Raw genomic sequence first — 14114 nt, forward strand, 5'->3', positions numbered from 1 at the left:
GTGGTATCTATTATTCCCATAGTGCTTAATTTTTAACTGGGCTATAGTTTGGATACAATAGAATGAGGATTTTAGTTTTATTACATATAACTAGGAAACCAAATGCTATCTATAGTAGAATAAAATTTTTTTTAAAGATTGGTAAATATTTAATATTAACAAGAAAAATATCTAGCCTCTAGCAATCAAAGTTGAAACAAACATGAAATAACTTTTTTCTTTTTTTTTTTGAGACGGAGTCTTGCTCTGCCAACTTTTTTCTTATCAATTTGGCAGTCTCAAAAATGGAAATATCTAGTGTAATGATGGAGTAGAGTTAATGGGAAATCATACACATTTTTAATGTGATGATAATTAAGACAACTTTTTTGGAGAATAATTTTGCATCATGAAAGCCTTTTAAAAATATTAAAACTCTTCAGGAATTTTTCCTAAAGAAATTATTAGATCTGTTTTCATTAAGATGCATGTATGTGTTTTCATGTTGGAGTTCCACATATTGTCAAAAACTGAAAAAAGCTTACATTTTCAATAAGAAGGGGTGGGTTAAATGAATTATTGCATTCATATGTTGAATAAGATAGCAATTAAAATTGATACACAGCTCTTTGGGAGGCCGAAGTGAGTGAATCACTTGAGGCCAAGAGTTCAAGATCATCCTGGTCAGTGTGGTGAAAGTCCCTCTCTATTAAAAATACAAAACTTAGCCAGATGTGGTGGCGGGTGCCTGTAGTCCCAGCTACTCGGGAGGCTGAGGCAGGAGAATGGCCTGAACCCGGGAGGTGGAGTTTGCAGTGAGCCGAGATTGTACCAGTGCACTACAGCCTGGGCGACAAAGTGAGACTCTGTCTCAAAAAAAAAAAAAAAAAAAATTGATACAGAAAATTTAAGTTTTAGGAAATATTAATGATTGTTTATTAAGAAAAAAGCAGAACACCAGGGTACATATTATATGTGATCAAGTTATTAAATACACATATTTATATGAAGACTATTTTGTATCAAAATACTGTCACGTGCATTCTTGATGATTTTAAAAATTTGTGTTTTTTGGAAAAAAGAAGTATATCAAATATATGCTTTAAAAAGGTCAAAATTAAGTACAGGGTGAGTATCACTTGTCTAAAACTCTTGGGACCAGAAACGTTTAGGCTTTCGGAATTTTTTTTTTTTTTTTTTTGGATTTTGGAATATTTGCATATCTGTAAGAAGATATCTTGGGGATGGAATTCAAGTCAAAACATAAAATTCACTTATGTTTCATGTACACCTTATAGACGTACGCTGAAGGCAATTTTGTACAATATTTTAAATGATTTTCCGCAAGAAACAACGTTTTGACTGCAGTCCATCACATGAGTTCAGGTGTAGAATTTTCCACTTGTAGTGTCATGTTGGTGACCAAAAAGTTTCAGATTCTTGAGCATTTCGAATTTGAGATTTTCAGATTAGGTATGCTCCACTTGTAATTTGTAATAGAAGCTGAAAAACTGGTTGCTTTGCTTGTAAATGCAAATGTACACCATTGACATGTTTATACAATGTCTTCTCTGATTTCATTGTATTGTCCTGGAGGGATTTTTTTCATATGATCTACGTTTGCCATGCACAAAAATTGAAGACATTTTAAATTATTTTAATAAACACTTACCTTCATTCTTTCTATTAACAATATTTCACCTATTATATGCTTTTTTTTCCCCTCTTGAACTTGTAAAATAGATCTCAATGCTGGAGAAATCCTCCAAATGTTTGGGAAGATGTTTTTCGTCTTTTGCCAAGAATCTGGTTATGATACAATCTTGCGTGTCCTGGGCTCTAATGTCAGAGAATTTCTACAGGTAAGCAATTTGAGGTCCTATAGTTAAAAGTTCTGTGTTTGTAACTCTCAAATATAGACTCTAGAATCCTTTTGATCACGCAGCTGGACGAGAGTGTCTTACTTCTGAAATGGAATCATAGTGACCTTTTTCTAATTCACATAAAATCATAGTTACTGGAGAGTCTTGAATACATTTTAGCACTATATTTTTTCTTTAACTTCTGGTTGCTGATACTGAATATGCAAGTTGTAAATTAATGTTCCCTGAAAAACTCCAGGTGGTCTTTTGTGATCTGTCCAACTGCCCTTTTTTGGGGGTAATGACTATATATCCTAGTGACTGTCGTTTTAGACATTTAATATGGCCTTATTTTCTATTTTCAAAACATTCCTAGTTTGTAGATATAATTAAGCAATGTATCAGTGTTTATGAAGTTCTACCTGGAGCTCAACGTTTAGGAAAAAGTAGCAGGGTTTTCACGTGTTCTGTCACCAAAACATACTTAAGATACATTATCGTGAGTTACATATTAATTAATCTACTGTACAAGGGAAAATAGGAAACAGTTCAAAGTCAGTTTCAGGTGAAAAAGATAAATAATGCAATCAAAGGCCTTTGTCTTATATTGTTAAAATTACCTTAAAAGATTTTACTAGTAAATTACACATTAGATGAGAGACTATTTCTGGATTGACTATACTATTTTAAGCATTGGCATTTGTGAGACCCTCTTCTTGAAATGTGTTAACATTGAAAATTATGTGGTTGTTTGCAAAGGATATTTCTAAACTGGCTGCTGAAAGCTGCCAGATCTTGCTGGAAAATGATGTCAGTGCAATACTAGCTGAACCAAAGCCCAGTTTTGAGGGAATGTAAACACTTTCAATCCAGCTGCATTATTGATTTAACAGCCAAAATAAGAACTTTAGTGTTTAATCAAAATGTCTGTTGTTTACATAGTGACATTTTTCTTATAAACTTAAAACAGCATTAAATCAAGTTGGAAACTGGTTTGCAATCTCCTGCCATGGATTTACTAAACTACTGGTGTCAAAAAAAGCTGCCACTTCCAAATGAAGTAGCTGCCAAGAGATATTTAAATAAAATTGAACAGGCAGCATATAATGGGATTATTTTAAATGGATTAAAATTTTGGGGGATATGGGGTTTTTGAATACATATTTCACTTTTCAGTACTTTTGTTGACCACTATCAACTTATCAGCAAAGTATCAACTTTCAGTTGTTCTGGCTTTTAACTCTCTCTCTCTCTCTCAATGGCCATGTTTACATGACAAAACAAAGATTCAAATGGGTTTATTAATTCCTTTTTTTTTTTTTAACCTGTGCTCATGGTGACCATCTGCTAAGCTTGTTACAGCACAGTAAGAGAGCAAGCAGCCTTTTAGGTGTGTTTCTCTGTGTTCCAGAGCTGCTTTATCCAATGGGACAGTCACTGGTTGCATGAGGCTACTCAGCATTTAAAATGAGATATACAAGCTAGGGAGTGGCTCACGCCTGTAGTCCCACTTACTTGGAGGCTCAGGCAGGAGGATCACTTGAGCCTGGGAGATGGAGACTGCAGTGAGTGAGCTATGATCACGCTGCTGCGCTCCAGCCTGGGTGACAAAGTGAGACCCTATCTTTACATACATGCATACATACAACAAAGCGCAATGTGCTACAAGTGTAAAATATACACCAGGTGTCAAAGACAGTAGAAAAAGAATAGAAGATGGCTCATTCACAATTTTATATTGATTTCATGTTCAAATGATAACATTTTGGATATATTTGGTTGTATAAAATTTAGTTAACATAGCTTTAAATTATACACAATTTTATTTTATTTCTCTTTCAATGTGAGAGTGAAAAATGAAGAAACTAGAAAGTTAGAATACTGTAAAGTTTTCATCAATATTTTACATTATGATTCAGTTCTTTTATTTTCTCCTGGTTTTGAAATTATACATTTTAAGGGCAAATTGAATGTGTTAAAGTACTGCTTTTCTAAAAAGTAGATATTTATGTTATCATTAGACTGATTACACAGAAATTAAGTGGACTTTTTCTGTGTGACTATAAAACAAAATCATTAACTTTCATACATTGTTTTAACATACCAGCACACATATAAAGATTGATATTTTTATTACATAAATTAATAAAATATTCTTTATGGTGACTTCAACTCTTTGCTAAAAATTTGAAGACTTTCTTTCTGTTTCAGCCCTGGTTTTAATCAGTCACCACATCTTTAGATTCTATTTCCCAAATACTGAGCTTTGGGAATTCTGCCACTTTTCTCTATTTCCCCCACACTTCTTTGGGAGAGTCTACCGTTATCTAGAGGTTGGATGGATTCCCTGCTTCTCTTCATGACTCCTCCAATCTCTTCTCCATCCTATAACTCTGGTGCTTTTTCTGTAATGCAAATGTATCTCAACGTATCGTTTTCTTGCTTAAACTATGGAGTAATTTTTTATTACTCATTGGAAACTGTCAAAATATTTAAAACAATAGAAACCTTCATTCTTTCTCCATCTTCCCTCTCACTCTCCCCCAGTCCAGCCAAACTTAACCACTTTCAGAAACTTGTATTTATCTTGTTCCTGCTATCCTCTCAGATTTTCTACTGCTCTTCTGTTTGCCTGGAATATGGTTCCAGCACTTTCCCCACAGATAAATGCTATTAATCCTGCAGGTAAAATTACTTTTCTGGGAAGGCGCCACTCCTCTCTCCAAACTCTGTCTTATCCTAGTCATGGTAACTAACCTCTCTCTTATTTTCATAGGACACTGCATTTCCCAAGCCACAGTAGTTTTCAGACTGCATTATCATTCCCATTTGATGGACTGGAATGTAGAAGCCAGAGATCATGTATAATCTCTTAATGTTTGTACCTTCACAGGTGCAATCTGTATATCTGAGAATAAATGAATATATCTTTTTTTAAAAAATGAATATTTGTTGTTTGTGCAAAAGCAGAAAACACACAATAGGAAGCAAACACACCAATAGATCAAGCTGAATTATTTGACTCAGGGTAACCCATTTTGAGGGAGAGCCTGTAATTTTATTTACAGATGAATCATAGATTGAAATATGAAAGAAGAGACATACACTAGATCAATTTCCTTTTCAGGTGAACATACTAAATTACTGTCTATTATTTAATTTACAGGGTACATTGCATGTGTCTGTTGACACTTTTAAAATAGTCATTCTAATATTTCCATTTTAAGCTTTTAGGGAACACTAAAATAGCTACTGAAATCATAACACGGGAGACTATTTGATTATGCGTTAGCTGAGCAACTCTGACTCACTCATCATAGCAAGCAGAATTTCCTTGGAAGTAGTCTGTCCACAGCCTCTCAGTTGGATACATTATTAAGAATAGATCTGTCTTATATATGTATGTACATACCATACCATTGTTTTTCCTTTTTTTGAAACAGTTTAAAAACAAATTTCTAAGTACTAGACAGACACAGCATATGATAGGCAATTAATGAAACAGTCTTTGAATAATAGAATTAATTAATTCTGAAGTACATGTGTCTTTATAATTATTTGGTCCAGCCTGTTTTATCAGGATAATACTTCTTTTGCTTAAATTTTGTACTCAAGAACATGCTGTAGAGATAATATCTGTAGCTTAGCTCCAGAAACATATTTCTTTTTTCACATGGACGTTGTCATATCCATTCATAGTTGACTTAATGAATACTAACATATCTACTCCCTTCAAAGGCTTTGGTGCCAATATCCAATTCATGACCCTGCTTATGCAGTCTCTCCTGTGCTTCCAAATTCAAATTTAAAAAATTTGCATTATGCTTATTTTAAGCCACCCTGAAACTTTAACAAAAAATCCCAAAAATAACTGGAAGGCATTTCACAGTTTAGAATTGATTTTTTCTTAAATCGCCAGTGAAACCATCAACTTGTGGACTGATGAAAAAAGTAATAATCTTTGGCATTTATTCTTTGGTTGATTTAATAATTGAAAATATAATTTATCAAAAAGAGAAAAAGAAATAAGATATTTTTTAAATTTGATTTTTGGATCTTAAGAATTTTCTCTAGTTTTTCCACTTTTTTATTTGTAAATTCAGAATAAAATATGTGGTTCTGTGCTATCGCTATAGTCAATTTCTTTTCTTTTTTTTTTTGCTTTTTTAAATGTTTTTATTATTATTATTATTATTATTATAAATTATTATTATTATTATTATTTGGAGACTGAGTCTTGCTCTGTCACTCAGGCTGGAGTGCAGAGATGCGATCTCAGCTCACTGCAAGCTCCGCCTCCCGGGTTCATGCCATTCTCCTGCCTCAGCCTCCCTACTAGCTGGGACTACAGGCGCCTGCCACCACGCTCAGCTAATTTTTTTTTTTTTTTTAGCCAGGATGGTCTCAATCTCCTGACCTCGTGATCCGCCCGCCTCGGCCTCCCAAAGTGCTGGGATTACAGGCGGGAGCCACTGCGCCCAGCCGCTATAGTCAATTTCTTACGGAAGTTTCTAGTGTACTGATGAAAAGACTGCAAAGAATACATGGGATTTGCAAGCTTCATAAGAAAATAGCTGATAAAGAATGTTCAATTTAATGTTATTTCCACCTTAATCCATGCCCACCTCTACACTCTAATGTCCTATTGCATTATGGCAGATTATATTTTCCCTAAATCACTGCAACAGTCTCTCCCATCTCACATGCATTTCTGTGGTATGATTTTGCCTCTTCTTTGCAGGAGGTAAAATTCTTTTTTCCTTGAATCTGGGTTGGCTTTAGTGACTATTTAACCAATCAAATGGGGCAGAAGTGAGATATTTAAATTTCCTAGGCTAAAGTACAAGAAGTCTTGGTTTCCTCCTGGGTGTCTTGGAACAGTTGCTGTTGGGATGGTACCTCTAGAAACCCAGACACGTGAAATGAGAAGCACAAGCTACACGGAGAGGCCAAGTGTAGACTGGCAGATAGCAGTTCTAGCTGGGCTCCCAGCAAAGAGCTAGAAATAACTACCAACCATTTGATTGATCCATCTTGGAAAACCAGACTACTCCAGCATTCTGATAATTTCAGCCCAGTTTCCATCTGATTCCGTCCCAAGGGTAGAACTTTCTAATTTAGCCAGACAAACTACAGAACCATGAAAGATAGCAAATAAATTATCAAAGATGTTTAACATACAGCTATGGATAACTAGACCACTACTCTGTGCATTATTTTTCCCTTTATATTTTATGTCTGTGTTAATATGTGTGCATATGCTTGTGCAACGAGTCAAGAGCTGTGAGAAAGCTGTGTTTGATAAGATAATCTATTATCCCTGGGAATAGGAGCCACGTCAGTCCCAAACAGGGCTACCAATTCAGTTTCAACGGTATTACATTATTATTACATTATATTGTCTTTACCTCCCCCACAAATTTACAGAGTTACAATACAATGAAAATGAACAGCAAAGGCTGCCAGGTTGACTGTGAAAATATACATGGGCAAATGCAATTTTAGAGAACAGTTAGGATTTAAATTATGACCTAAGTATGCATATAGAACTCAGGTGAATGGTTAGATCAACGTTCTTTCATTATTTGCTGGAGACACTGGCTTCTTCAACTAACCTTGATATGGTGACAGTTTCAGTCGTTCACTCAACTCAGATATATTTGAGTTTATCAACCTGCGCCTCTGTTCAGCCTGCAGTGGGATTTTCTTCAATTCCTGTTGGCTCCAGGTTTTGGCTTATTAAATACAACATTGTGATTTGGCCACCAGGAACCATCTGAGATTGATGACTGATCTAATTCTTAAATGTTTGTGCAAAGAGTTATTTTAGGAAATATGAGGATTTTTCCTGAACAGCTGTAAAATTCTAATACTTCCCTAAATTATTTATATTTCTTAGGAAAAAAGTGCACCATTCACTTTATTTTTAACTTTGGAATTTCAAAAAGAACTGTTTTCTCAGCATCTACAACGCCAATTTCTATAATCCACAATTTAAAAATCAACGAGTAGGGATGTAGTTTTATTTTTAAAAAACTTGTGAAGGAAGATAAGAAATATTCTAGAATTGTAAGGCTTTTCAGTTTGAATAACTGGTATATATTTTCATAATTTTTCAAAATATTGATTGTTACATGTAGTATTATATAGGCTGGATCTTTTTTAACATGAGTTTAAAAGCAAGCAGTAGAATAAGTGAAATATTTTAACTGTTTTTCTTTAATTAAAATATTTCCCTGGAGAGGATGCAAATGATAAATTGATATAGCTTTAAAGCTATATCCATTTAAATAATTTTAGTGACTCTGGTACAGTTTCTTTTTAAATAGAGATTTTCAGTATTTCCTTTAGAAAAGAATCTCTATATCTTTTCAGTTGGAAAGCTATTTAATTCTCAAGGAGGAGCTCCAAGAAAAAAGGCAGGAAAAGTATTATGAAAGCATTCACTTCTTACTCACTCTGATCTCATGCTATTTCCTTTGGTGTTTCTCATTATCTAGGGTTTGGTGTTCCATTTTACTTAGGTCTAGTTTGTTTAAATGTTTTATCTTCAAATTCCAAAATGACTTTTTTCTTATAAAACTTAACAAAATATTTTTTAAATTACATGACTCTCATTAAAGAATGTTGGTGTTGGTCCTATTTTTCAGAGGTGTGAGGGATAGAAAGGAAATCCTGTACCTCATCCTCCTTCATTGAAAAACAAAAAGAGGTTTGCAATGACTGAGTTTAAAGATTTCTTGCAGATCTAAACTGCAGTAATATTCTCAAAACAGACAACTCCCTTCTCCCCATTCACCAAAACAAGGATTCCTGGAGACTGAAAAATGTTTTTCTTTAAAACGTTCAAGGCAAGGTCTTACCCATTTCTGTGGATCCTTTAAAATTTTTAATTAGATGTCCTTGAAACAGGAAAATCAGGTAGTTGACTTCTGGGGACTTGGCCTCTGTAATTATGTAAGAACTTATTTTTGGCATGCATATTACAAAAAGAAAATATGCATTTATTTTGAAACATTCCAAGGTCTATAAAAATGTGACACTTTAAAGTATTACTCAAAGGAATGATAAATTGTCTTTTGTTTTCTAAATCTGTGAAGTGTACTATGGCTGAAACTCCAGTACAGTACCCCAGAATACCATAACTAATTTTTCTTCTACAAATGATAAATGCCAGATGATAAAATAAACCAGACTGACAGGGAGCAGAATCCCTGAGTAGAAAAACCACATTCATTTGCTTGTAGAAAAACAATAAAATGATATTAGAACATTAAGAAATGAAATTATGAAATTGAAACCTTTAGGTATCTCATGGTATCAAAATAGATGAATGGTCCTGCTCTGTATATTTTTCCTGTTTTTTGATTTTATGAAGCCTAGAAGAATGAATCAAAGCATAGTTGAGGTTTACATCGTTGTTTCCTGGGAATCTACTTGTGCTGCAATATAAGAGTTTACATTTTTTCAGTGTCTTTTTTACTTTCGTACATATAGACATACTTATTTGCTATGGACCACACAGCTCTTTACTTTCTGTAAGTGCTTCTGTGGGTAGATTTAGAAATAACACAGAATATCAGTTTTGATATGAAACTCTTATTCTCCAGAATACATTGTTAGAGCAATGTGGATGAACTATCATCTTTGTTTAGATAGCATTATCAAATGTAGAAAGGGTTTTCTGTTGGCTATTGTAAGAATCTTTTTGTAGCAAAAAAAAAACTGTAACCTGTATGTGAGGATGACACATTTATTAGCAATATAAGTATACTTAAATGAAAATAACTTAACTTTTAATCATTAATCCCATTTCTTGTAATAGTCTGGCTGTGGTAATTACTTTAAATTTTGAAAGAGTAAAGCCAAGTAAGGAAGGTTGTAACTCAAGCAATCCCAAGAGTATTTTTTATATTAGATACTATCTAAAGAAAATCAATATTACATTAAGTGGTGTTCAATCTTTTATGATTCAGGAAAGCACTTTACTTGTTCAATTAATTAATAGTAAATTCAATAACACAGTAAATCTCTGGAGAGTTGGTTATCGCGAAAAGACTGAAAAGGTGAACATTCTCATTTGGTGTTTTTGGTATCCTATGGTGAGCGTGCAGTGCCTATCTTTAGTGACTCAAGAAGTACTGACTTGGACGATTGTGTCCACTCTCTGACTTACCTTAGCATAAGTGGTGCCAGTAACATAAGTGGTGCAAGTCATTATTGCCTTATGCCATCTGCTTGAGTGAATGTAGAAATGTTTTAATAATCCAATTAAAAAAGAGTATGAAAATGATATAAGCACATTGATACACTGATTTATGAAATATGTAAGCATTCTGTATAGAAAAAAATACTAAAATGCCTATTTCAAGTTATTGTTTGGTTCAATTATTTTTTTGGGGGAGGGGGGGACAGAATCTCGCTGTGTCTCCCAGGCTAGAGTGCAGTGGTGAGATCTCGGCTCACTGCAATCTCCACCTCCTGGGTTCAAGCGATTCTCATGCTTCAGCCTCCCAAGTAGCTGGGACCACAGGCTTACTCTACCACGCCTGGCTAATTTTTGTATTTTCTTTTTTTTTTTTTTTGAAATGGAGTCTCGCTCTGTTGCCCAGGCTGGAGTGCGGTGGTGAGATCTTGGCTCACTGCAAGCTCAACCTCCCTGGTTCATGCCATTCCCCTGCCTAAGCCTCCTGAGTAGCTGGGACTACAGGCGCCTGCCACCACACCCAGCTAATTTTCTTTTTTTGTTTTTATTTTTAGTAGAGACAGGCTTTCACCATGTTAGCCAGGATGGTCTCGATCTCCTGACTTCATGATCTGCCCTCCTCGGCCTCCCATAGTGCTGGGATTACAGGCATGAGCCACCACACCAGACCAATTTTTGTATTTTCAGTAGAGATGAGGTTTCACCATGGTGGCCAGGCTGGTCTCGATCTCCTGACCTCATGATCCACCCGCCTTGGCCTCCCAAAGTACTGGGATTACAGGCGTGAGCCACCACGCCCGGACAATTTTTGTATTTTCAGTAGAAATGGGGTTTCACCATGTTGACCAGGCTGGTCTCAAACTCCTGATCTCAAGTGATCCACCTCCCTTGTCCTCCCAAAGTGCTGGGATTACAGGTGTGAGACAGAGTGCCCGAACTCAATTTCTTTTTTAAGTGAGCCACAACACAGTACCTGGGCCTGACTCTATTAGAAACGTTTTCTAAATGCAGCCACAAGCTTAATTTTCACTTTGTGAGAAATGCAGATAAAAATAAAACTCTCTTGGTGATTTTTTTTTCTCACCCAATTTTCTTTCTCAAAATGTTTGACCACATAAGTACAAGTATAAGGAGTCTTGGAGGGCTATGAAGCAGTTCTCAGGTGTCCCTTCTAAGGGAAGAGTTCTAATGAGAATGATTTGTCATTGGAAGAACCTCTCATACTACCAAGTAAAACAGTTTTAGGACTGAGGGGTTTGTAGGTTATATACAACTCTTCAATACTTAGTGTCTGCCATATTGGATTACTTTTACATGACAATAGCAGCCTCTAGAGGCAATCCGGATGAATTGATGTTTTTGCTAAGAATTATTTTGACTTGGACAAGTATAATTGTGGGGAAGGAAACAGTAGATGCAGACAGTTCAAAAAGTCACCAGATTTATCAAGTTGAGGAGATCATTGAATCATTTATCTGGATTAGAGTGTCAAAATTCATGACCTAGCTCAAATCTCATCTTCATTTTGAAGGATTTTTAACTCCATTCTTTCAGTCTGAGTTGTTGGCTTCCTCATTTGCTCATCAAAATCCTCTTTACACATCTATTTGTGATATAAACCATGAGCTGCTTAATCCACATCATGCGGATCCGCATCCAAACATCTACCCTGCCCCTCCAGCCCACATGGCACAGTGTATGATATATAATGCACATACAATAACTTTATAGAGTGGGTGCATGATTGAGTGGATGTGTGGAAGGGACAGAAAATTAATGCTGTAGGTGCCCTGGTAGAGTATTGCTCAAATGTAGACACCCGTGGAATCATCTCATCCTCACTCTAGTTTTTTCCCAGTAATCTCACTGGATTTTTCTGTTTTCCTAAATTGACCTCTTTGAGATATTTGGAATGAGTGCCATAGTTTAATTTTGGCATACCTCCAGTACTTTCATTTTAGATATGTTCTTTTATGCCCATGACATTTTGAAACTGTTTTATTGTTGTTTTTTTTCTTCTCTTTAAAAATAATCACCAGTCGTGAATAGATTCCTACTTGCTTGGTGTATTTGTTTTTTATTGCTACCATAACAAATGACCACAAACTTAAGTGCTTAACACAACACAAATTTATTACCCTATGGTTTCGTAAGTTGGAAGTCCATTGCAGGTCTCACTGGACTATATTCAGCATGCTGTGCTGGCGGGACTGTGTTTTTTTATGTTGGCCTTTGAGGATAATCGTTTTTTTCCTCATCCAAGTATTGACAGAATTCAGTTCCATGCAGTTATAGGGCTGAGGACCCAGTTTCCTTGACTGTCAGCAGGCAGCTGCCCTAAAGTCCTGGAGACCTGTCTCCAGTCCTTCAACAGTCTCCTACATCTCAGAATCACTAGCATGGTGTTGAATCCTTCTTATACTTCCATCTCTTCAACCTTCTGTCATTGCACCTCTCTCTCTCATGATGTAGCAGGGAAAGCTTCTTGACTTTTAGGTGCACAGTCACTCATGTGACTAGGTTGGGCTCACCTGGATAATCCAGGATAATCTTCCCAACTAAGGTCCATAACCCTCATCACATCTGCAAAATCCCTTTCACCGTGCAATACAACACATTCGCAGGGATTAAGGCAAGAGAATCTTTCAGAGACAGTTGTTTTGCCAACTCATCTGAAATGTGCTAAGTGCTTTATATACATTTTTAAAGTTATCTCCATTTTGCCAGAAGAAATAAAGTCTCAGAAAAATTGGGTGAATTGGCTACCTTCCTACGAAGTGACAGTCATTATTTAAACTCATGTCTAAGTTTAATTGATCCTAAGTCATATTGCTTTTAATTCCTACACCATGCTGTGCTGTGTGTATATCCTACTATATATGTGCAGCACACACACACACACACACACACCCCAACATGTTATGAACTGAGTGTTATTTGAAAAATCATCTTGAGCCAAATAAAATGTATAGCTTGCACCATATCTTCTAGTACTCTTTGCACCAATTAGTTTTGTATATTAGTAATCTGAGACTCAGGGAAATGTGGCATCTTCCAAATTAATGGCAAGGCTACAAGAACAGAAAATATTTATTGGCCAATTTATTAGTTTTCCAAGACTTCCATTTCAAAATGTAGTTATTTCACAGATTAGCTATGAAACTCCACCTTGATGATAGCATATTAAAGAACATGAAGAAATTACCTTGCTTTAGTTTCTGAAATAGATTTTTTAATTTCTAACATATTAGAATAGTTAAATAGAAATCACAAAAGAATATGCCTATGTTTTATATGCTTATAATTTGGGCATAGTTTGGTTTTTTTGAGTTGAAAATTAAGTTTTAGAATTGCAGTATAAACAGAAGGGAAACGTGTGAGTCCTTTGGGCATTTCCTGTTGTTGATCACAACACCTCTAAACAACTGCCCCAAGCTCTTGTAAATATGAGTATCTTTGCCTTAGCCCTTAACTATGTTTTTTCTGTTTCAGCCATTCTTTTTAATCCCATTTCTTTATCTTTTCTTAAAATGTACTAACCATCCATAGCACAGATATTTTTCTTAATTCTACTATGTTAGTTACATTTTCTCTGTGGCACTTGCTTTACAGATATCTCGGTGGAGTGAAGGATGTGCTACATGTGCTGCTTTGCTGATCTGCCCACTAGACTCCGATTTGACTCATTTTCATAACTTGCTTTCCCAGAGTCTGCTGTCATTGCGGAAGCATTGTTTATTGGTCTCCCTTTCTTCTTTGCTGTAGAACCTTGATGCTCTGCACGACCACCTTGCTACTATCTACCCAGGAATGCGTGCACCTTCCTTTAGGTGCACTGATGCAGAAAAGGGCAAAGGACTCATTCTGCACTACTACTCAGAGAGAGAAGGACTTCAGGATATTGTCATTGGAATCATCAAAACAGTGGCTCAACAAATCCATGGCACTGAAATAGACATGAAGGTAACAAACAGCAGTGGAGACTTCTGAACACAGATGACAACTAAAAGTATTTTAAATGACACTCTTTAAATTTACCTGCAGTTATCACTGTTAGTGCTCTTCCC

At 35.5% G+C, this 14114-nt stretch overlaps 1 protein-coding gene across 4 annotated transcripts in view; it reads left to right on the top strand.

The window, feature by feature from the left end:
• The window catches only part of GUCY1B1 (guanylate cyclase 1 soluble subunit beta 1), a 48359-nt gene that overhangs the window by 16851 nt on the left and 17394 nt on the right, over positions 1-14114 (top strand). For all 4 annotated transcript variants that reach the window (XM_033215570.1, XM_033215572.1, XM_033215573.1 and 1 more), the window contains 2 exons: positions 1723-1841; positions 13813-14010. In XM_033215570.1, coding sequence (XP_033071461.1) covers positions 1723-1841; positions 13813-14010 — 317 coding nt within the window. The remainder of the gene's footprint in view (positions 1-1722; positions 1842-13812; positions 14011-14114) is intronic.

Source organism: Trachypithecus francoisi, unplaced genomic scaffold, assembly GCF_009764315.1.
Source record: "Trachypithecus francoisi isolate TF-2019V2 unplaced genomic scaffold, Tfra_2.0 Lachesis_group1, whole genome shotgun sequence".
NCBI classification, from domain to species: Eukaryota; Metazoa; Chordata; class Mammalia; order Primates; family Cercopithecidae; genus Trachypithecus; species Trachypithecus francoisi.